This window comes from Neomonachus schauinslandi, chromosome 2 (assembly GCF_002201575.2).
Source record: "Neomonachus schauinslandi chromosome 2, ASM220157v2, whole genome shotgun sequence".
Lineage (NCBI taxonomy): Eukaryota > Metazoa > Chordata > Mammalia > Carnivora > Phocidae > Neomonachus > Neomonachus schauinslandi.
The window spans coordinates 47,508,828-47,532,164 of NC_058404.1; the positions used below are offsets into that span (position 1 = coordinate 47,508,828).

The following is a 23,337-nucleotide window of genomic DNA, read 5'->3' on the forward strand; positions in this document are numbered from 1 at the left end:
AGATGCTGGAGAAAGGCTTGTGAAATTATCTGGGAGGGAGACAGAAAAGAAGAAGCCCTAGGGCAATCACAGCAGATAGGAAGGATTCAGTCAGACCTGAGCAGAGAGCAAAATGCTCCAATCCAAAGGTGTCTGTATGAAAGACCTAGACAGATGTGACAAAAGCAAAGGAAGCTGGGTGGTGGGGAAACACTGGAAAATCACGTCCCCTTGTTGCTGCCCACTGCCGCTGGCACTGCAAGCTCCTGAAAACCTCTTGGCTCATTCAAGCACATGGGCTACCATCGATGGTAGTTGCTTAAGAATATAGCCTTGACATGGCATAGGAAAACAACAACAACAACAAAACATGACTATCCACACTGGTCGGAGACTATGCCACATAAACACTAGCAGTAAGCAAACTAGATGTCAGCACTGCCCTTTCCACGATCTGTTTAAGTTTGAGAGCGAAGCAACACAATGGAAAGGTGGCTAAAGTGAGAATCGGGGCTCTGACGTCCCATCGGACGCTGTCACCAAGCAGCTGTGGGAATACAGTCAAATCTGTTTAACCCCTCTGGGCTTTGCCAACCTTATATATAAAATTAAAATACTGGACAAGATTATCTCCAGAGTCCCTTCTCGGTTTAGGAAGCCCATGAGGCAACAAGATCCCCAAGCCCTCTTTGGAAGTGATGACAGAAGGGGGAAAAGAGGGAGGCCATGAGGCAGCAGGGACTCCTAGGCCTACCACCAGCCCAGACACAGATTTGCTTTGTGGCTCTCTCTAGTCCACTTGTCCTCTCTGGTCCTCCACAGAATTAAAAGCAAACAAATGAATAAAGGAGTCTTTGTAAAACTTTTAAAGTTCCTCTTTGCTCCTACAGGGATGCGTGGGATTACCCAGCGACCCATTCATTCTACCTTTCTCAAAGAGCAAGATATACTGGAGAGGTGCTAAACAAGTTTCACCAAATGAGCACTAGGAGGTTTTAAGAAATTTAATCAAATTAGTAGGAAGTAAAAGAAAAATTGTCTCAACATTCTTAAATACCAGAGTTGGCCACTGGGGACTTTCTGAAATAATATTTTGCCTTTGAAATTATATTGGGTCTTAACTTTTAAAATTTCAATCCATCCCAAGATTAACACCAATAAAAATGCTGGCCAGCTGCTTTCCCACCTCCCAAAGCCCTTGTCTCTCTTCCTAACTCCCTACCACCACCCGCTTCCCCCTCCCACCTCTCCCTATTTCCATTGCTGATGTCAGCAGAATACCTATGCGGCTCAGGCAAACCTTTTCTCCTTAGCGACACAATTTCAAAAGCCCAGGCATGCTTGTTACCCAAAGACCTTCTAGCTAGACTCCCCTCTGACCTCAGCAGTATGTGAGCCTAGCCCAAATATGTGTGCGATGCTGGTACAATTTAATTACGAGAACACAGACTGTCAGGATGTGCCAATCTGTTTAGTTTGAGAAGGAATGATTCTGAAGAGGCCGAGTAAGTTTGCAAAATTGCTCAGCTGAATTCAGCTGCTTTCCATGGGGATTTTCTCTGAAGGAAAAGAAAAACAGATAAAAATGTAAGCCTGGTGCCAGCGTAATACAATGTGGAGAATCTCATCAGGGAAGGAAACAATATTCAAAGAAAAATGCAGAGGGCGCCTGGGTGGCTCAGTTGTTAAGCATCTGCCTTCGGCTCAGGTCGTGATCCCGGGGTCCTGGGATCGAGCCCCGCCTCGGGCTCCCTGCTCGGCGGGAAGCCTGCTTCTCCCTCTCCCTCTCCCCCTGCTTGTGCTCTCTCTCTCTCACTGTGTCTCTCTCTGTCAAATAAATAAATAAAATCTTTAAAAAAAAAAAAAGAAAAATGCAGAGAAACTTTAGGACCCAATTTTCCATGTTCCATCAGTAACATATTTAAGTACAGTCTCTAATGTTAATAGCACAGAAGAGATGTAGAAGATACTCACTTGGTGACTGGGCTGAAATAGTAAAGGTATAAAAATAATAGGAGTGCTCCATCTGAGAGCCCTTCTCAAAATTTCTCTGGGTGAGGCAAAACTAATTCTTTTCCTTTCTTTTCTTTCTTTTTTTTTTTTTTAAGAAAAGTTCTCATCAAGATGTCCTAGTTATTTTTTTTTAATCTGGTTTCTTAAATGACATTCCATCCTCATGCCAGTAATATTAACATAAGCAAAGGGAAGTGGAAAGCGGAGGACATTCATGAACCCACGGTCTCCAAACAATCGCTCTGGGATCAGATATGTGCATGGTGGACCTGAAGGACTGGCGCCCTGAATTACTCAGATGACAAACTCCATTCTCCTCTCCCTTTGCTGTAGAGACAAAGCCCGTGCGACCAACTTCAGGTTCAGCTACTTTAGTGAAAAGGTTTTATAGGGTTATCTTCTAACAAGCAAGTTTCTAGGTCTGAAGTTCCTGGTAAGTGTTTTTTAAAAACTGAACAAGACTGTAAAATAGGAAAGGAAGCGGAAAAATAAACAAAGAGAAGAGGAAACTGAACTCGGCACTAGGTCGATTGTGTTCCTAACCATCACGGAGAGGCTCAGAAGGGCTCCTTCTCCCTAATGAATGAAAATGCAGGTTGGTCCTCCACTCTTTAGTTTGGCTGGGTTTGGTTTATTTTATTCTAATTCTTACTCAGAGAACCTTTTCCCTGAAACACTCTCAACCTTTTCCCTCAAACACTACAGGCCTCTCCGGTCCTCCCCATCTCACAGAGTCTTTAGAGAGGGAAAGAGAAAAAATAAACCAAGTTGGCGGTGAGGCTGGGGAAATATGGAAAATTGCATCCCAATCCTGAATCTTACCTGCCTTCTTCCAAAAGGAAGAAAAAAAAGAGGGATAAGGGATGGCTGGAGAAGAAAAAATCCCCAGCCCTGGACACAGGGTGTCCAGTCAGTCAAACTCCTGCTCAAGACAAGCGAATGTGCCCTTTCCCCTCCAAAATCGTTTTTAAAATTCAACCCTCAACTTTCAAAAATCTGTCTCTAATTTCAAACTCAAATAAGCGCACAGCATGGTGGCTTTTGTTTTGTTTTCTTCTCCCCAACTCCTCCCTGCGATTGCATAACAAAAGTGTCTAAATTCACACCATCTGGCCGATAAAGACACTGGCCTCACTGCCCGGCTGGCCCATCTGATTAGGGCCCCGTCTAGCCTGCGCCTTGTGGCGAAAAGTCACAGCTGTGGGGTTTGCTCGCGCTCAATACAACTCTGTTATTAGCCAGCTGTAGACCTTGAGACAACTTCTGTTCAAATTATAATATCTTTTAACCCTCCGAGCATTGAGGGCACAGGCGTGGCTTGCAGCGACATAACAACTAGATTTCTCCTTGCTAATAATTGGCAAAATGAACTAAAGCCGGAAAGAGAGGAGCAGAGACAACTGGGGAAGGGAGAAAAAGTTATTCCTAAAGAGATTTATTTTGTTCCCTCTGAAAACTCAACGCCAGTTTATGAGCTTTTTTTCCTAAGGCTTAGAGAACATAAAACCATTCAGGGAAATCCCCAGGTATGCTCAAGAGCACCACGCAAACTCTCAGAACATGCATCTGATTCATCCCTCAATCATGGACTGCTCTCCCTGGCTCCCAAAATGTGGGAGAAGGAACTTTTTCCATTACTGGAGAACCAGCCAGCTCTGACTGACAAATTGAGATCTTCCCCTCTGGATACATCCAATATTTGCCATCATCCCAGCTAGCTCCCAAAACACACACATACACACACACACACACCATACACAGTACCCATCCAATGGATCATTTATTTACCCATAATTAATATTTGTTTTAAATTCTAGTTTTGGGAAGAACATCGCAGAGCATCTTCCCAGGTCTCAGATGCAGAGAAGTTACAGTACATTAAATTTTTATATTGTGTTACTAATGCAGACTAAACTAGAGGCTTTAAAAATTGATGCTGTTACTTAAACAGCATAAAATGAGGAGGATTTGATTGGGCTTAAAAATAAAAATGTCAGCCTTAACTACAGCTTGATGGGGCGTGCGAGTATTATTTAAAGTTATAGGTATAATTCGTCAGACAATGGGCCAGTTTCGGGGTTTGTTTTCTTTTCTTTTAAGAAGATAATCTCTCCAAACAAAGACATTTAAAAGTATAAAGAGGGATAAAAAAAAAAAAGTCCTTCAATTAGCCAACCAAATCAAAGTGTTCTAACTATTTAATCTAGGTGTTACATGCAAGCTCTTCTTGGAATTGCATTTCCTTTCTGAAGGAATCTATCAGGGGCCCTGGGATAATGGAGTGGCTATCTGCTCACTCCCTCACCCATGGCCTCTCCCAGCTACTCAGGCAGGGAAGCTCCATTCCGCTCCGCTGAGGCCACTGGCAGAAATGAACTTTGCATTTGGCAAAGTTTGTTTTTCTAATACTTGGTCAAAACCAAAACAAACATGGCTGATTGTTATGGTTTCTTTCTGACTGGGTTGGGAGGGAGCCGAGGCTGCTGGGAGCTGCCCATAAAACAGTCCAGACTAAATCAGATGGCCTGCAATTACCCAAAACTAGCAAGTCTGGAGCTGGTGGACGTTCACTGGGGCAACAGCAGAGCAAGGAAGAACTGAGGCTTTCTCTCCAATCCGAGATTTGGGAGGAAGAAAAACGTGTATGGACTTGACATTTAAATGTTTATAGTCAAATAACCACCTCTTTCCAGAGTTTCCTTTTCTCTTTTGCTGTGGTGGGTCCCCAGTACTCAAACGTTTGTTGAAAGGATGAATAATTAAGTGCGTGGATGAATTTCTTCTAATTTTTAATTCTCTTCTAGTCAAGCAGAAGAAAGGACTCAAAATGGAATGACTGGTCTCCAGAAAGAAGATGGGTGAAAATGCGGGAATCTGAGTAGACTGCACCTCTCACAACTTGATGCTCAGAATCCAGTTGTTGCTCCGGACCCCCTGATGGGGTCCTCTCCCTGCCTCTTCCACTAGTGGTCAACCGGACTACTCTTTCTACCCAGTACTTTCTCGTGACCTCTGAAACTCCCCTGACAAGGGAAATCACCGGAGAAGCAACATCCCAGGAGGAAGGAAACCCTTCCGCATCATAGACAGGTGCCTCAGCGGTTGGGGTGGGGGGGGGGAGGGTGGGTTCCAACCTCCAGTAGTCCCTCTCCCAGACTGCAAGTCTTGCCAGTGCTTTGACCCCTGTACTCCACGAGTGGACCCTCCTGGAAATCTACCCGGATCGGGCAGGACAGGCAGGAACCTAGCAGGGCGGACCTCGGGTGGAGACCCGTTCAGGGAAAGTCTGCGACCCCAAACCTGGCCGGGGGCTGCCCGGCCCCTCCCCGCACTGCCACTGACCACTGGACAACAGAAACTTTCCTCGAAATGGAGGAAACTCTTGAGATGCCAGGGGGGTGAAATCCTGAGTGGTTCTGGGTTTCCTTTTGGAGTCTGAATGGATATGCCCTAAGAATCTGGCCTTTAAGGGAGAATTCTAGCAAATCAGCCCCCAGGGTAAGGCCACCCTCCCCTGGAGCCACCACTCCTGAAACTCAATGCTGGGATGCATGCAAGCTGGCTGGCATGGTTCACCTGCCCGCTTTCCAGCAAAGCCCGCAGGAAAAACGCGACACTTACCTGCACATCACTTCGTGCGTCAAGAGAACTCGGCACATTTCCGGGTTCTTATTTTGTCCCTCGTAAGCTATGGGCTGCAAAGGAGTTGGGGGCAGGGGCAGGAAGGGAAGATATGAAGGCAATGGAGAGACAAAGGAAAGGGGACGTTAAAACAAGCACAGAATCGTTTTTTTTTCCCCCTCTGCCCACTAGTTCATTAGGAGTTAGCCAGAACCTGAGCTGTGGCCTGATTAACTCAAGCAAAAGAATAATAGAGAAGTTTGCCCTGGTGAGGACGTATTCCTGCAAAAGGGAATGTTTCGGGGGACGGGATCTCCTACCAATTGCTTCCTCTCTTCACCCCTTTGCTCCCCTACCCCCAACCCCAACCAGAAAGAAGAAGAGCAAGGGAGAAGAGAGGGAAAAAATTGTTCTCCAGGTTGGACAAGGTGCTAGTTGATGTGGAGAAGCATGTGAAGTCTGACCCAGGAAACCGTGGGGGGTGGGCAGAGGTCAGGGGCAGGCGGGGAGGGAGGGAGGTGCGGGCGGGGGGGGGGGGGGGGCCGGGGAGAAGAGTAGACGGGGTGGCCCGCCGGCTCACCTGCTTGGTGACCGAGTCGATGAGCCTGACGTACAGGTCCTGCTCGGTGCGGACGCCTGCGGGGGAGGGGGCGGGCACGAGGTAAGGGCCGCGGAGCCGCTCTCGGCACCCAAACCCGTCCCCGCTGTGGGGACCGAGGCCAGGGCAGCCGCTCCAGGCTCCCGACTGCAGGCAAGCACTCCGGCTGTGCGGTCCTGGGGGCAAAGGCCGCCCACCCGCCCCTGGCCCTGCCCGAGCCTCCCGCAGCCCTGCGCTCCCCAGGCCTGGAGGCTGCCGGCAAGCGACTGCAAAGTGGTCAGCCGCCCTCCTAGCAAGAGAAACGTGCGGGCGCCGCAGCCGGCGCTAGGCGCTCACCATTGCTGTAGAGGAGCTGTAACTTATAGTGGGTGCCGTTGTTGGTCTTCTCGTTGCCTTGTTCCTGAAAAGACAGGCAGCGTTCGAGTCCCTTGCCTTCCAGCACCCCGCACCCAGTGAAGGAAAAACTAGAGAGCGCACCCCACCCCGCCTCCCGCCGACTTTCCCCCACTTAGTAGGCAACTTTGAACAACCCCCTGCCCAGCCCCAGGTCAAAGGGCAGGAGCATCTGCCGGAGGCCAACCTCTGAAACTTGCTAGGGCTCGGGCCACTTGACCCTCTGCAACCCCTCTCTCCCTCCCCCTTAAAAATGTCCTCAGAAGTGTGACACCCCCGCCCCTGAGACGCGACAATAGGACACCGCACCAAGGATACCTTTAAACAGGCCCCACCCAACCCTACAGGCTCTGTCCATCCTTAAGAAGCCCCAAAGCTTCTCTTGGCAGAAAGATGCAGGGACCTGTCATTTGCAAGGGTAGCATTTGGCTCTATCCCACCAAGACTAGAGCCTCTGGGGCCACAAGCTCAGGGACCCAGGCCCAGATTCCAGCGGGACCTCAGGAAGCTCCAGCCCTAAAGCTCGCAGGCCCAGAGAGGGCAAGAGACTTTCCTCTCATCACATGTCCATTTCATCTGAGATCGAATCCAGCCCCCAAACCCGAGCTGGGGTCAGAGTGGACACTGCGCTGGGGAGCAAGAGCGGGAGAGAAGGCTCAATGGGGAAGGTGGGCCAAGATTTGGCTCTGGGTATCCACTCTGCCGGCGCTGGCAGGTGCAAAATAACAAAAAATAACCCGGAGAAGGGCATGCTCTGCTCTGAAGGGCGTTTGCTCCACGGTCAGTCCATGACCAGGCTCTGCTAATGACCCCAGAGTCTGGGTTCACAGAGCCATCAGCGCCCCCGCAGCGAGGAGGTGCCAGGAAATCAACTGATTCAGAGGCTGGGGCGAGAAGCCTTGATTTATCATTCCTGATGATGTGAGTGGAAAAGTGTCGCGAGTGACAGATGGAATCTTTAGTGCTTTGCAAAGAGGTAGTTATTAGGCGGTGAGGAAAAGGGGACCTCTGCTTACTTTGTCGTTCTCCACAAAATCAACGAAGGCTGTGCGCTCAATCTCCACTGGCTGCCCCTGCCTGTCATAGAGCGCCAGAACGAAGTGAAAGAAGTTGGATTTCCTCAAGTTGGAAGGAGGCTGCTTCTCAAAGTGGGCCCGGGACAGGGCCACTCCGCTGCACAGGAAAAGACATGGGGGACACCGGACAGAGGGAAAGAGAGAAAGACACCATGTTACCAACATGCCCACACAAATACTGCGGGGGGTCAAGGGTCCCCATCCCGGGTCCAGAGTTCTGGGCCGCTCAGACCTTTTTGCAATTCAGTCTAAGAAGAGGGGACTCTTTCGAGTAGTTACAGTGGCCACAGGGGTTGGCTGACAGGGCGAACGCCCCTCTCCACTGCCACCGCCCGCTGTTCCAGCCTCCGGGCATCCCAGGGCCCAGCAGCTCACAGTCTGGCCTTTAGTGGAGACCAAAGGATGCCCGCTGCAGACCAAGGCCCAAAGCAGTCCCGAAGGAGGCGGTCCAAGTCTTATGCCGTAGGGCCGCCCCTATCTTCACCCTCAAGTGGAGCGGCCAGCTGGGTCAGGATTGGGAACTAGGCCCCCGAGTAAGGAGGGCAATAAATCCTCCTTACTTTTGAAGAAGTGACCCATTTCCTTCATCTTCATTGGAGTTACCTGACCTATTGCTACTGCCCATTACGCCCTCCTTGCTCTCTCCAAAAGTTGGTGGGTGGGGAAACCCCTGGGGGCGGCGGGAAACCCAGAGCCCAAGCCTCGGTTCTACCGGGAAAGGCCTCTCCTCCCGCTTCCCTCGCTCTTCCGAAAAGTTGCGCGCGGGAGAGTGGCAGAGTGGAATCCCCGGGACCAAGGATCGCGGGCCACTGCGGACCACGGGATACTGGGGACCCCGCCCCCAGGACTGCTGCGCTTGGAGAAGGCAAAATGTTATTAAGAGGCAGAGAGCGTCCTCGCCTGGGGCCAGGGGGATCCCCGCTTAAGCTGCATCTCCCGGCGGCGCCAGCCAAACCCGCTGACCGCGAAACCCCTGTTGGAGGGCCCAGGAGGCGCCCCTGAGCGTTTTGAGTGTGTGCACACACCTCCTTGCAGACCTGTCGCGGCCGGGGACAAACTAGCCGCCAGATCACATTTAACAGAAGTCTCAGGGCCCAGGCGAGCGCGCAGATGGCCAGTGCTGCCCCGCGGCGCTGGGATCTCTGGTCCTCGTACCCCAGGGTGTGAGCACTTTCACTCTTTTGAATGGCGTAAAATTCTGGCTAGAGTCCCCCCTCGGGCTGCCTATTCCAAGTTTAACAATGATTTGATCCGGGTAAAGGAGGAAAGTAGGAGAGGTATTTTTAAGGTGCTTGGCTAAGGAAATGCACCTTGGAGCCGGCTCAGTGAAGCCGCCTGATTTCCCTCCGCCTGAGCCCTGCGAGTCCCCAGACCGCGGCGGAAAGCCGCCTCTGCCTCGTGCCGTCTGCCGGGGGTATCGGCGCGCCCCGGGCTCCCGCAGAAGGGAGGGAGCCGCGGGCCGCCCGGGTCTCCTCTCCTCCAAGGATGGCGGCTGGTTCGCTCTACCCGGGACACCTGGAGACGTGGCCTATCTGGGAAAGGAGGCATTTCTCTGCGGGATGTCAGGACTTAGAGGGAGATGGCTAGGAGAGCGGATAGGAAGGCTGGAGTCGTGGGAAGAAGTTCGTGGGCTCTTTGGGGTTTGTGGGAGGGAGGCTGTCTTTCGAAAGCAAGGACGCGGAGACCACAAATCCCAGCTCAGTAGTGGTGATGAGCGAAAGGGACCAGAATGCCTCCGTGGGGTGGCACCCTAAACAAGGCGTTTACTATCTCAGCACGCGGACGCTTAGAAACAAAGTCAACTTCAGTAACTAGCAAAACTAAAGGCTGCTGATCCCTGCGTTTGCGGCCCGTCTCCTCTCCTCGCCTTTCTTCTTCTTCTGTGGCTCTTTCTACTGTTACTCCTTCGTCTTCTCTTTTTAATCCCTTCTCTTCCCTCACCCGCTCTTCAGTGCGTCTGGTCCACTGTTTTATCTCTGCGCCTGGACCCTCCAGCCTGCCCCCCCCCCCCCCCCCCCCCCCCCCGCCCCCCCCCCCCCTTTCCCTCCCCCCCCCCGCCCCCCCCCCCCCCCCCCCCCCCCCACCCCCCACGCCCCGGAGCTCCCGGCCGCTTTTGCCTTCCCAGCAGCGGCTCCGGCCTCTCCCACTCCTCGCGTCGCCGCCGCCATCTGGCCGCCGGGCTTCCGGCCTTCAGGAATCACCCGGCAAGATGCGGGAGGAGAGGCGCTTGCAAGCGGCGTGGCGAAACCCGGGAGGCTCCGGGAAGCCGGCTCGCCGGCTGTCGCCGCTGCCAGCTCCGGTCCTAGCGCTCTGCTCCCGGCCGGGACCGCATCGCAGAACCAAGGGCTGAGCTGCAAAGCATTGGATGCCACTTTGTTATTTTTCTTCCCAAAGAGTGGTCTGTGGGGAAGGAGTGGGGGAGAAACACAAACGACCCAGGCAGTTCGGAAACTCGAGTGTCGGCTGCGGGGTGAGTGTACCCTGACTGCAGCGACCTGCCTGCCCTAGGTCGAGCTCCAGCGCGCGGGGCCAGGGCGACAGATGGGGGGAGAGAGAGGGGGCACACAGACAGACAGACGGTGAGAGCGAGAAAGGGAACGAAGAAAAGCATTTAAGACCGTAATAATTGTGAGACCGTATCGTTACCTCTGCGCCGCGACATTGGCGTCCACCACGCCGACATTCCGGACCCAGGACCTGACCGAATCCATCTCGGCACCCAGTGATTTCTCTTTCAGAGCTGGTCCTCTTCCTAAAGTATCTTGAATCCCAAACATTTAAAAAGTCTGGTCTACTGTCGCTTTAAAAATACGAGTTACAACACTGTCCCTACTGTTCCCAATGCTGTCACCAAACCGTCTCCTCCAAAGCAATCCAAGAAAAGGGATCAAGAGCCGAAGTTTGAGTCTCTCGTTGGGGGGGTGGGGGGCTAAAAGAGATAACCCGTCCTTTGCTTCGCGCGTGAGGTGCGGACTGATGTAGTTAAAGTTTGCTATTTATCCTCCGTAAGTTCAGATCTGCCGCCTCAGGGCCTCCGTCCTAGGTCGCTCGCATCCTTCCAGCGGCAGCGCTGCCTCCAGAAAGTGATCACAATTTAGACGCATCACCTGTTCTGGGAGAAACAGGAGGAGATTGATGGCTGCCTAATCTCTCCCCTTCCTCCTGGTCCCCCCTCCCTGCTCCTCCCCACCGCTCGAATTTAGGAGAAAAAAAAAAATCCCCAACTGGATCAGTTGTAAAAGGAAGGGGAAGACCCGGAGCCGAGAGGAGGCGGTGGCTGGGAGCACCGCGGAGCCGGGCTGCAGCCGCGCGCGGGCCCCATGAATGGGTTACTACAGCCGCGGCCGCGGGAGGCGGAGCCGCGGCCCGATAAGGAGCCTCATTTGCATGGACGCTCGGGATTGGCCGGCGCTGGGCAGGCCGGGCCGACGTCCTCCGGCGGCGCGCGCCACGCTCGGCGTTGCTGGGAGTCCGGGAGGTGAAAGGGGACAGAAAGCCGTGGACGCTGCGTCCATGCCCGAACCCCGTGTGCGTGCGTGGGCTGAGGCCCCCAAATCTTGCACTGAAGCCGAGTAGTCAGCCCCTGCAGGTTGGGATGTCTCCGCTTAGTCTGGCCGCGGGAGCAGGAATACTCCGTGGATCTTGCCACTAGATGCAAATTTTTGTAGCCTGCGGGGAGGCATATTCATTCTCATTCTCTGGGTTTGAATCTTTGTTCATGTTTGTGAAGAAGTGGAGAGTGTGACCACATGTACTTATGTTTTGTGCAAACGTTCCCCAGAGCAACCCAGTTCCCTGAATGGCTCTCCCCAAGTCTCCTGGAGTCTCGTGGTGACACTCAGATTTTGTGTGCGGTTTACAAGTTGTTGAGAGAGGAGGATATATGAATGAAAGCAGCAGGGTGGGGGACGAGCAAGGCTCAAGTGCTATTCAAATAAATAGAGTGTCACGGAAAACGGTCAAGGAGCTAAGGAAAATACCCCCGGGCAGACATGAGCGGGAGTCGCACCCGTACAGATGAGAGCTTGCTGACAGATCGTGGTTCGCTGAGCGCGAGAGCTTCCCGGCGTTGTCCCGGGAGTCCCCCCATTCCACCCCACTCCAGTTCCTGAAGCCCGGGGGGAGCCAGCAGAGGAGCTGCAGGGAGGCAGAGGGGAAGTCACGGAAACTTTGCCCACGGGCGTGCGGTCGCCGCGTTGCTGCCCGCGGGCTGGTGGCCGGGAGGCGGCGGCAGCTCAGCCAAACAGCTGAAACCCTAGACGGCTTTTTAACTACGCCGGGCAGCTCGCGGTGCCTATTAAAAATCCTCCTGGCTGGGTGTTATTTTCTTGCTTCTCCTTTTGTATTCTGATCTGCGCATAGATCTGCTGCTGAAATCTAGAACACCAGCGCGAAAACAGATTTGAAGACAATGAATGCAAATCTGTGCTCAAAGACCATCTGCCGTGGAGGAGACAAATCAGCTGTTCCACAGTTCGAGCGACTGCGCCTGAGCCTCCCGGCTTCATTACTGAGAGGGCCTTGGCTAAAGCCTGGATTACAGTCGGGAGACTTTCCCCCCACATAGGACTCAAATTTGAGTGTCTATTGACTCTCGACCAGATCCCTTAGGTGTAGGTGAGCGCTCAGAAATGAACTGCGAGAGTTTGCCGCTAGAGGACACAGCGCCTTGCAACTCGTTTGCCAGAGCCGACTGGAAGCTCGCACTTTCAGAAAATGCAGCTCTCTTGAGAGAGGGACCGGTCTGCGTCTCTACTCTATCCCAGGGGCAAACCGAGACCCTAGACTGCGCCAGCGGATCGCGCTCAGGATGCGCAGGTCTCTACTACAGATATTCACTTGAAAACCAATGAGGAGGGGGTGGGGGAAGGTGAGCGAACCCTTTATGCACCAACCCAGGGTCCAGGGATTGGGGTAGTTGATTTAGGGGGCGGAGAACGTGAAACCCCCGCCCCTGGGTTGTGCTGATTGTGGCACTGCGACCCCAGGGCTCCAGCTTGGTCCTGTTGGACAAAAGGGAGCAATGAAGAAAGACTGGGCGCCAGGGTATGGCACAGGACTGTTGTAAAAACCAAAATAGGAGTTGTCCATAGAAAGGAGGGTGGAGAGAAATCTGTAGGATTGAAACTTCTACCCTGTTTCAACCTGGCAATTCTCTATTGTATGCAGGCTTTATGGATAATTTCGGTCCCTGCAAACACTAAGCTCTCGGAGTCTTCTACCCAGGCCCACACTCTTCATAAAATCTCTCTGAACCTAAACCACCCAGCCCCATTCTCATCTGCGGTCTGTGCCCAGCGGAGCCGATGCCTCGGGTGGCGGCGGAGAGTGTGGAACAGCCCTTGAGCCCCTCAAGATGTGTTGATGAGTCCGGCGATGTTTTTCAAGGGGCCTCTGATCTGCTGCACCTCCACGCTGCCCAAGAGAGGTACTGAGCGCAGTCCGAGGGACGGCGAGGCAGCAGTGGGCCCGAGCCTGGCCAAACAGCCTGCCCTTCAGGTCCGGGGTAGCTGGGGTTAAAGGACAGAGCCCCGGTCGAGGACGCTGGCTCTTCTCTCCCGCAACAGCTGCCACCCAAATTATGCCCCTCAGGAAGCGAATGAATTGGTCCTTTCTCCCGGCTCCCTGCTGCCCGCCCCAAACCAGACGGCCGCGCAGCGCGGGCGCCCCCACCCCACCTCCCAGAGACAAGTTCTGGGGCCGTGGTGCCCCGCAGGGAGGTAGTTTGGGAGAGCCGAGACCCCGAAACTTTGACGTGGGAGGAGGCGGGAGCTGCACCGCACCCCTCCAAGCCGGCTGCGCTAGGGGCGCCCTCCCGCGCTGCTTAGGGCGCTCCGGGCAAACAGCCGCCGCGCTGCCGGGGGCCCACCCGCTGCGAGCCGCGGGCGTCCAAGTTCCCTCTGGGTGGGGACGAAGTTCCTGGGCTAGCGCGGGAAGGAGGGCTGAGGGGACAGGGAGTAAGCGGAAGCTGCCTTGGGCCCAAACGAGGCGGCGCTTCGACCTTTGGGGAGCAGGGAGCGTCTCTGCCAAATGAGTTGGGTTTAATTAGGTTTGTGTAGGTTTGGGGAAGGATGGACGCAGAGTTGGCCACCCGCACAGAAGGAGCGTTGGTTGGTGATGAAGTGAGCGGCTGCTCCTGGAGGGTCACTCCCGTCTCTGTAGCCGCCGGCTACCCCCAGCAAACCTCCTTTTAGAGCACGCCACACAAATCCCGCCCTGAGCCGCGCGGGGGCCCGGCTGGCACAGCTGCGGCCCGGGGAAGCCCGGCCCTGCGGGGGTGCGGAGCCCGCGCGCGCATCCCCGGCTCCCGCCCGCGAGCTTCGTTCTGCCCCTTGCCAGGGTCGAGAAAAATCTAAAATGACCATTATTAAAATACTTCACGACCTTCTATTTACACAAAATTGAGGTAGGGGGTGGTGTTCCGTCTTTTACCCTGTCCTCTCCTTTGTTCACTCTTCCCAAGGAACTCCCGGGTTTTCTTTCCGTTCACGTTTCACATCCGCACCTCAGTGCGATATGTTCAATTTCCTCCGGATCGGTTTTAAAGCCCGTTTCCCCCAATATCGTTTGGTCCAGTCTCCTGGGCGCCACATCTCTCCTCCTCCGGGTCAGAGCTTTGGAAATTTTTCTTAGAAAATTGTTCACCAAGGCTCGTTCTCGTCAGGCAGGACACTGGGGTGAAATCAGAGGTGTGAAAACAGCCCCCCCCTTACAACCTGACCTTCACCCACACCCACCAGACGCTCACTGAGGCGCCTGGGTCTATGCAACCCGAAGAACAGAGCCTGGCTAGTACCCAGGGAATTCGATCCATAGGGACAATCAGTCTGGGTTTTGTAAATGGACAAGTAAGCCTCTCTTAGTGATTTTTCCAATTTGTTTGTTTGTTTTAGTTGGAATCTTTGCTTTTTGTTTGCGGGAATAGAAATAAATGGATTTGCTCTCCATCTCAGAACGCTGCTGAATATTTAGCTCACAATTCTTCATGGAATGATTTTTAAAAACATCCAACTCCACTAACTCCCACTCCAAATTTCATCGTCAGTATTTTTCTTGCAGAAACTGGACTTGTATGCTCCATAAATAAGAATTCCCTAGAGAGGGAGGGAGAAAAGATACTACTGTATTCACAAAAGCACCACAAATATTTCAGGAGGACTCCACCATCCATGCCGAACAATTCTCTTTCAGGACAATTTGGTAAGAAGTTAGATTCGCTTCTTGATTTTTTACATAATGAAGGGGATTGGAGCAGGAACAGCTGCAGAAATGCTGAGGCATGGAAGAACGTTTTATAGACACATGAGATTGCTTGCACCCGGGCCAGTCAGGTCACTGCAATGAGTTTACCCAAAATGGACTGAAGGAGCCCGAGTTGGCTCTGCCCTAGCACTTGGCAACTCCAGAAAGCTCTTCCTCCCCTCTCTCCTCTTTTTCTTCCTCCTCTCTGGCTTGCTCCCTCTCCCCTCAGTATCCCCGCTCTGAAACACCCTTCCTTCCCATTTCCTTGTTCCAGGCGCAGAGAGCGAGGGAGCCCGCACTGAGGCAAAGAAGCAGAAAGGTCAAGAGAACAAATTTTCCAAACAGCCCTGCGTTTGGACATTTGGAGAGCTGGCGTCGGAACTGGGCCGGTGCCAGGGCGGGGAATGGCTGCCCCGGAGGTGTGTGTGTTGGGAGGCAGGTGATCTGTAGAGAGAGAAGTGCTTTGTGCAGCCTCCACGCGAACCTGGGGGCCTGGCTTCCTGGGTGGGTGGGATGGCCCGAACTTCAGGCCCCCGACTGGCGCTGCGATGGGGTAAACTGGTGGGTTGCAGCCCCTTCCGGGTACCTGGGCCCCGAGACGTTGGCATCTCCGTCAACCCCAGCACTTAAGGCGCAGCGATCAAGGGGCTAATTGACCCGCATTAAGAGACCCAGTCGAATAGGTCTTCACTCAAGATAAAGCGGGGAGTAAGATACAAAAGAACCGAGGCGGGACGTTCTCCCAGCATTTCCTGGGCGCCAGGCACTGCCACACACTGTCCTTAAACTCGACAGCAACACGTTCAGTGGGATTTATTTGCTCCCAATCTACAAATGTACAAAATGAGGTTGCGAGATGGCCTCTCGGCCAATAAATTGGGAAACTGGGAACAAAGACCCACACTACTCTTCACTTCCAATACATCACAGTTGGCGTGCAATATAAGGCCTTTAAACAGAAGTTAAATATGACTTTTCCCCCTCTCCCTTTTTTTTTCGGTTTCTCGGCTCAGTTGAGGGGAAAGATAACTGAAGAGCTACTCTGAAATGCTCCCCTCTTTTCCTGGTGGTCCCCGCCTCCCGCCAGCCGGCTGGGGAAAGCTCTCGGGACCTCCCAGCTCCCTCCCGGCTCTCGGCGGAGGTGTGAGCGATGTGTTGATTATTCATATTTTTGCCGAGCATACACTCCGCCGCGGTCGGCGCCGCCACATTTCACACGTACACTCACGTACACACATGCACACGCGCTCACTCCGGCCCCGCGCTCGCTCCGCGCTCTGTGCGCTGGGGACCGCAGCCCCCACCAGGCACCGCCCTCCTCGGATAGGGGAGGGGTGACAAAAGGCTCCCTCTCACCCTCCCCAGGTCGCCTCTTCCTCCTGGCCCCCAGAAACACACCCTTGGCTTCCCCATCCAACTTTCTTCTCCATAATACACTTGCCTTCCGAACTCCCCCTCCTGACTTGGGAGTGGAGGGGTGCGGTAACAACTACAAATATGGCACCAGCTAGAATTTCCATTTGGCACTAAGAGATCTCTTCCTCCAACACACATACATCACTGTCACCTCCGCCCGCACCACACACCTCACGTGGCAAGAGAGAAAATCGAGGGGGAAAAAAGCGCACTTGGGTAAAATCCATGCTTTCAAGTTGTCTTTAAAGGTGTAAACTGGACTTCTAACTGTGGAATCTCCTCAAATGCTACCCAAGGCCTAGCAATTCCATCTCTGTCTGATAGGGACCCCACCCCCACCCCCGCACCTCCGGGAGCTAGACACGCATTTCGGGGTGGGTGGGTCCAGGGAGTGCGGGACGTGGCGCCTGCGGTGAAACCTCAGAACCAGCTGGGAAAACAGAGCTAGCTCGCCGGGCGGAGCAGCTCCGTCTCACCCTCCAAGGGCGGCTCACTTCCACTTATTCTGGTTTCCCGACGGAGAGCAGAAGGGGGTCACAGGCTTGGCGGTCCCCCGCGTGGGAGCAGCCCCAGGGGCCCGCAGCTCTTTGAGCAGTGTTTTGAGCAATGCCGGCCGCACCATGTAGGGGGCGCTGGACTAAAGGCCACGAAGCCCTAGAAACTCCGCACTTTTCGGCGGCTCTGACCTAGGACAAGTTGGGGCGCTCCAATTGTCCCTACAGGGCGGGCTGCGCGGCGAAGGAGAAATTCTTCCAGCTTAGGTGTCCGCAGACCCGGTTAGAGCCGCGCACTTACTGGTGAGGTCTTGGGCATTTGATCTGACTCTCTGAGCCTCAGTTTCCTAACCAGTGAAATGGGGGTTATTCCTCTGAACCTCAGTTTCCTTATTGATAAAATGGGGATATTTATGCCTCCAGAGCTACACTTGCCTTACGGGTAAGAAGGTGGTTTAGGTGAGAGTATCTGGCACGTAGTAAGTGTTCAAGAAACTCTTGTTTGCCTTCAATGCCTGCAACTGTAAAATGAGCATGATAGTGTTTGCTTGTTGTACCTCACTAGGTCCTGTGAGTCTCCTGTGGCGGTGATTTTTCTCTCTACCTGGTCTGCGAGCTCCTTGAGACCAGAATTCTGACTTACTTGTCTTTACAGCTCTTTGGCCTGGCACGGGGCTGGTTCCCTCAGTGGGCGCTGCAGCATTTTGGTTTAGCATGGAATTAGATCTAGGAAAGTGCTTTGGAGCCTGTTTGGTGCTCGCAGGTGTCAGAGGGCACGGAAGGCAATCAAGTGGGAGGCCTTCCCGAGGAGGGAATGCGACTTCCTAGGAGTTTGCTTTTGGGGGGCTCAGCGCTGCCTTTTCCCACCGCAGTTGACAGGTCGCAAGCAGGACCAGAGTGCGGTTAGCTGTGGGCACCGCTGCTGACCAGCAGGCGTGCTGCGATCACGGAAATCACCAGGGAATTGAAGAAAATCACAGAGTTCTGGAAAGGCCTTTCGGCTAGTGTGACAGACACCAGTTGATTGGTGGTTCAGGGAAAGCCAGGAGCCTCTCTCCCGGCCCAGCACCCTCCGGGGGAGACGCGGCTCCCCTGGAGCGACGGGTCACAGTCTCCGCCGAGCTGAGCTCCAGAGCAGCGCTTTCCAGAGACCGTGTTAAAGGAAGCTGCGGGCGGGGGGGGGGCCATGGAAGCAAGGAGGTGGAAGCACCCAGAGGGAGCGAGCCCGGAGTTGGCAGAAAAGGGGGGAAGAGGACAGAAGGAAGAGAGGGGTTCCAAAATTTGTTTCCCCCAAGACTAGAGCCTCCTAGAAACCCCTTTATAATTGCACCTTTCATTCAAAGGCAGTGCAGGTTTATTGCAGGAAAAAAATATATATAAAAACAAAAACAACCACAACAGAATAAATTCATAACCATCCCTAACCGCACCAACATAAACTATTGCTAATATTTCGGTGGGTTTCCTCCCAGTCTTTCTTCTATGCGTATTTTTATATTCTGATTTGTAATCTTTTGACTCACTTATAGCATATATTTCCATACCATTAAATATTTTCCTACAGTAACATTTAATATTGGCATAGTATTTCATTATCTGGAAAAGGCATACCATAAGTTGTTTAATCAGTCTGCCGTTGTTGAAGTGAAGTTGTTTCTAATCCTTCACCATTATAAACAATACTGTGATGAACATCTTTGTGGCTATAGCTTTTCACATAACTATAATTCTTTCCTTGAGATAAAGTCCTTAACGTAAAATTGCAAATTCAAGACTATGCATGTTTTGAAGCCTATATACAGATCGACAAATTGTCCTCTAGAAAAACTAAATTTACACTCTCTTCTGCCCCCACCCCAATCTTCCTTAATCCTTAAAGTTATTTTCTTATTTTAAAACTCTGCCAATTTGATATGTCTTTTGGTATTTTTATTTACATTTTATGTCTCTTTCATGAATTTCCAGTAAGGGGAAATTATTTTCTATTCATTTTTGGCCATTTACATCTTTGGGGAGTTGCAAGTTCTTATGTTATTAAAAATATTGCATTTTAATGTATCATATATATTGCAAATATTTTCCCCAATCTTTGTTTGCTTTTAATTTTATTTATGGTAATTTTTTGGTGGTGGTTATAGTTGTATTTCATTTAGGGTGTTTTCATCTGCAAATAACAAATTAAGTGACTAACAGTGACTTGAGCAATGAAGACATTTAGTTATCTGACATAACAAGAAGTCTGGGGGCAGACGGCCCCAGGTTAGGTGTAGTGCTCACTAATGCCATAAACTACCCTGTTTCTTTTGCTCTTCACCCCATCATCCTCTGCATGATGAGTTTTTAATCTCATGTTCACTGTCTCATGGTGTTAAGATGGTTGATACAGCAACAGACATCATAGCACACATTCAAGGCAGGAAGCAAGAGGAACAGAGATACCAGAAGATTCTGTACCTTTGTGTAGCAAAGTTAAAGCTTTTCCAGAAACAGTCCTTATGTCCCCTTGGCTATAACTAAGTCACATATTCTATCCATAGTCAGATGGGTAGCTGAGAAAGCAAATACCCACTTTTCCATAGTCTATGTGATAGGCCTCAGAGATGGGGGTTGAGAATGGCAGTTGGATTAGACAGACAAGCCCACAACAACAACAACAACAACAAAAAAATGTGTCTTCAATTGTATAGGATTAAATCCATTCATCTTTTCCTTTATAATATCCTCCTTTTGAGTTATTCTCAGTTAATCTTTCCCCATTCTAAAATAATTTACCTACTGACCTATATTTTTTTTATGATCTCTTTTTCTATTAAAAATTTTCCCCTCAATAAACAAATTTGTTTCTGTGGTCTTGGTTCCACTTTCATCAGCAAGCACCAACATTTCGAAAGACTAATTTAAATAGAAGATTAGTTATAGATGCATCTAAATATTTAATTCATTCCTTGTTTCATTCGAAACATATTTAATGTTTCTATATCAACTGTATGCCACCTGGAATTTATTGTGGTTTATGTTATGAAATAGAAATAAAATTTCCATCCCCAAATTGTTATTTGTACTAACAGCATTTATTAAATAATCCACAATTTCCCCAAAAATGTGAAATGTCAATATATATATAAAATAAATATTGAGATCTTTAAATTTGAATTGGAAATTTAGGATATATTTAGAAACTAGGAAAACCACAGGCTATCCAGTTTATTCATTTTCTTTTATGCCATACAGTAAAACTTTATAGTATTCTTCATACAGGTCTAGCAAATTTTTGTTTAAATTATTACTTGGTAGTTTGTGAATGTATTTTTTCAATTATAGTTACCAACTCATTATTGTTGAAAAAAGGGAAGTTGTTTGTTTATTATGCAGTCATCTTACTTACCTCTTGTTAGTTGTAGTTTAATTGATTCAGTTAGACTTCCCAAATAAACAATTATATTACGTACTTAATGATATTTGGTTTCTTTCTTTCCAATAAATACACCTGATTTATTTTACTTGTTTTATTGCATTGGCTAGGATGTCTAATATAAGGGCAAATAGTAGAAGTGTTGGAGATAAACTTTTTCTTGTGTCTGAATATTATAGATATTTTTGTAATATTCCATTATTAATTTGACTATTGTGTCAAATATTATTAAGTAAGTATGTTTCTTAGGTTTCTAAGAATTCTGGTCACAAATATATGTTGAATTGTATCAGATACACTCTTAGCACTTATTAGGATGAGTATAGAACTTTTCTCCTCTTTCTATTATTATGATTAATTATTAACACATTTACTAATGTTAGTCTATCCTTGCATTTCTGTAATAAACCCAACAGGGACAATCATTTATTCATTCATCACAAATTTATCAAACACTCACCTTGCCAGAGACACCGTGCCAAACAATGCCCAGTCTGTGCCCTTGTGGAATTTATATTCCAGTGGGAAAGATGGAAATTGACCTACAGTTTTCTCTTGTTAAATCTATCTCTGCAAGTCTGTGATGTATTTAATCTCTTGACACTCAGCATTCATTCCCATCACCTATGACTTCCTGACCTGGAGGTTAATTCTTTAATGCTCTATGAGTCAGTCATTCCTAAGTCCCTACTTAGGGTCTGCCTCTCCAATTATTCCAATAATTTTGCAAGCTCCAAATTGCCTTTATTAAATTTCTTTCTACTTATATGTTTAGAACAGTTTATATTTTTTGTGCCAAACTCTAACTAGCATATCAGGTTTTAGTATCATGGTTATACAAATACTGTAAAAAATAATCTTGGGGCACCTGGATGGCTCAGTCAGTTAAGCGTCTGCCTTTGGCTCTGGTCATGATCCCAGGATCCTGGGATTGAGCCCTGCATTGGGCTCCCTGCTCAGCGGAGAGCCTGCTCTTCTCTCTCCCCCTGCTGCTCCCCCTGCTTGTGTGTTCTCTCTCTCTCTCAAATAAATAAAATCTTTAAAAAATATTAATCTCTATCCTTTCTTATGTTCAGGATTATTTTAAATAGCATATGATCTATGTGTTTTTATAAAGTAACAGTACTTTCTCATATGGCATCTTATCTAATTTATTTGATGGCTATTGATTTATTCAAGTTTTCTATCTCTTGGTGAGTATATTTGGATAATTTTTATTCTCATAGAAAAAGTATCTATATCATTGATATTTTAAAGTGTATAGCCATAGAGATATACCTGGTTTTCTGCTGAAATTTTAATTTTCTGTATCTGAAATAATTCTTCTCATTTCCCTTGTTGCATATTTGGATTTTGTGTTCTATTTTGTTTTAATTCCTCAAGACTATTCCAGTTTACATTCCCATCAACAGTGTGCCAAAAAAACTGTTATTGTCTGACTTTCTAATTTTGGCCAATCTGATAGATATAAAGTTATACCTCACTGTTGGTTTTTTTTTTTAAGATTTTATTTATTTATTTGACAGAGAGAGAGAGAGTGAGTGAGAGAGGGAACACAAGCAGGGGGAGCGGGAGAGGGAGAAGCAGGCTTCCCGTTGAGCAGGAAGCCCGATGCGGGGCTCAATGCGGGGCTCGATGCCCCAGGACCCTGGGACCTTGACCCGAGCCGAAGGCAGACGCTTAATGACTGAGCCATCCAGGTGCCCCTACCTCACTGTTGTTTTAATGTGCATTTCTTTGATTGCTGGTGGGGTCAAGCATCTCGTCCGATACTTTTTGGCCATTGGGGTCTCCCTCCAGTTAACCATTTCTTCATTGCATTCCTCATTTTCCCATGGATTTTCAGCCTTGCTGCTGCTATTGATGTTGATGATTTGTAGGAGTACCTTGTACGTTGAGATATTAATCACTTGAGAGTTTTAGATGTTGAAACTATTATCTCTTAATTTGTCATTTATCCATAACTTGGTCAGTATTGCCTTTTTTTTTTTCCGCTAGAAATGCTTCATTTTTATATTGTCAATTCCATTTATTTTTGTGCTTTCTGGTCTTATTTAAAATGTCTCCCTGTCTTCAAAGTCACAAAGAAATACCCTGACCCTTTTATTATAGTTTTATCTTTCCCATTCATGTGCTTAATCTCTCTTGAGTTTAACTTGTAACATGGTCTAAGATAATGGTCCAGATTTTGTTTTCTCTACTGAACGAGACACAAAAATGTGATGACTAAGTTGTAACATGGTAAGAAAGGAAATTGTCCCAAATCTGGTTTAGGACCGAACTTCCTTATGTATGTGATATAACTTACAATTCTTTCTGGGAAATGCTTAGCATTCTTAAGCAATTTTTTGATAGACTTTACTGAAAGTAAAAGCACCTTCTGAGTTGTGGGTCTTGAGAGGAATCTAATATTAACTGGCACCCTTTTATTGTATCACCTTTTTTTCTGAAAATTTATTTTCCCAGAGAACAGTCTTTGAAATGACGAGCTCAGGACACTCTCCCTTCATGACAACTTTGAAATAAAGCTTTGACAGGGGCTTGGAATCATTTTTCCAGAAAAGTTGTTTTCATGACCATGTGTATAGTCTTCAGCTCTTCATTTAGACACACTTCTCAGTTCACCAGAGTACCTCTTGGAGTAATTTTCAGGAAATGATATATGGATATTATCATTTTTTTTTACAGCAACATCACTGCCTCCATTACAGTTCTGTTTGGTAATAATCTCCAAGAATTGCTTAGAATCCCCTCATAGAATGGTGACAATAGGGGTCAGCTCCCAGTGAATTCTTTACTCTCATTGTGATGACAATCATTTAAGAGTTACATTGCTAAAACTTATTTTTCCAGTGATTCTACACAGCTGCAGCAGACAGACCTCTCTCTTTTAAATACAAACTCTCTTTAAAAATAAATAAATAAATAAATAAATAAATAAATAAATAAATAAATATTCTCTTTAAATGTCTAAAGACTATGCCTATCCAGTGATTACGCTTCCTCTGGCGGCAAGTCCTCCTAGAGTATCCTGGGCAAGCACACCTTCTGTACTTCCATTTCATCTATAAAATGGGATAATGACGCAATTTA

The 23,337-nt window shown here is 49.3% G+C and overlaps 1 protein-coding gene across 5 annotated transcripts in view; it reads right to left on the reverse strand.

The window, feature by feature from the left end:
- EBF2 (EBF transcription factor 2) overlaps positions 1-10,457 on the reverse strand; it is a 185,835-nt gene extending 175,378 nt beyond the window's left edge. For all 5 annotated transcript variants that reach the window (XM_021698821.1, XM_021698819.1, XM_021698818.1 and 2 more), the window contains exons 1-5: positions 10,327-10,457; positions 7,621-7,777; positions 6,548-6,611; positions 6,194-6,249; positions 5,614-5,687 (exon numbers count right to left, since the gene is read on the reverse strand). In XM_021698821.1, coding sequence (XP_021554496.1) covers positions 5,614-5,687; positions 6,194-6,249; positions 6,548-6,611; positions 7,621-7,777; positions 10,327-10,457 — 482 coding nt within the window. The remainder of the gene's footprint in view (positions 1-5,613; positions 5,688-6,193; positions 6,250-6,547; positions 6,612-7,620; positions 7,778-10,326) is intronic.
- Positions 10,458-23,337: the final 12,880 nt, after the last annotated feature.